Here is a 425-nt window from a genome sequence, read left to right as displayed (position 1 = left end):
CCCGGTGGCTCAGTATGTTTGCTGGCCCTTGGCCTCGTCGTCGGAGCTCAGGGCTTCGCCAAAGTCATCGCTGCGGTCGGGGCGGCGCGCGCGTGGCCTCGAGGACGCTCCGATCGAGCTCCGCGGGCTGGAATGGCTTGATGGTGTGGATCTCGCGGCCGGAGGGCATCTGAGCGAGGACTGAGCCGGTCGTGGGGATCGCTTGGGTCGTGACCTGTCTTGATGGTTGGCTGACTGACTCTGGTGTTGTGAGGTCCTTGGGGTTTCGCAAGACCACGCGGGACAGAAGGGGGGGGGGAGAAGCATCTGGCAAAAAAAAAAGTAAGAAAAAACTCACAAGGTCGTTGATCTTGGTCCACTTGACCTCGAGGTGCTCGATGACGCGCGTCTCTTCCATCTTGGCGCGTCGGCACCCCAGGCGGGAA

The 425-nt window shown here is 61.9% G+C and overlaps 1 protein-coding gene across 1 annotated transcript in view; it reads right to left on the bottom strand.

The window, feature by feature from the left end:
* Positions 1-64: 64 nt before the first annotated feature.
* The window catches only part of VDBG_04726 (pH-response regulator protein palC), a gene marked incomplete at both ends in the record, with an annotated part of 1,599 nt that continues 1,238 nt past the window's right edge, over positions 65-425 (bottom strand). Inside the window, one exon of the mRNA XM_003005074.1 lies at positions 65-397. Within this exon, the coding sequence (XP_003005120.1) occupies positions 65-397 (333 nt within the window). The remainder of the gene's footprint in view (positions 398-425) is intronic.

The sequence above is a fragment of the Verticillium alfalfae genome, genomic scaffold (genome assembly GCF_000150825.1).
Source record: "Verticillium alfalfae VaMs.102 supercont1.5 genomic scaffold, whole genome shotgun sequence".
Classification (NCBI taxonomy): Eukaryota; Fungi; Ascomycota; class Sordariomycetes; order Glomerellales; family Plectosphaerellaceae; genus Verticillium; species Verticillium alfalfae.
The sequence above is the reverse complement of the archived record's forward strand: the minus strand, read 5'-3'. Positions and strand labels throughout refer to the sequence as shown.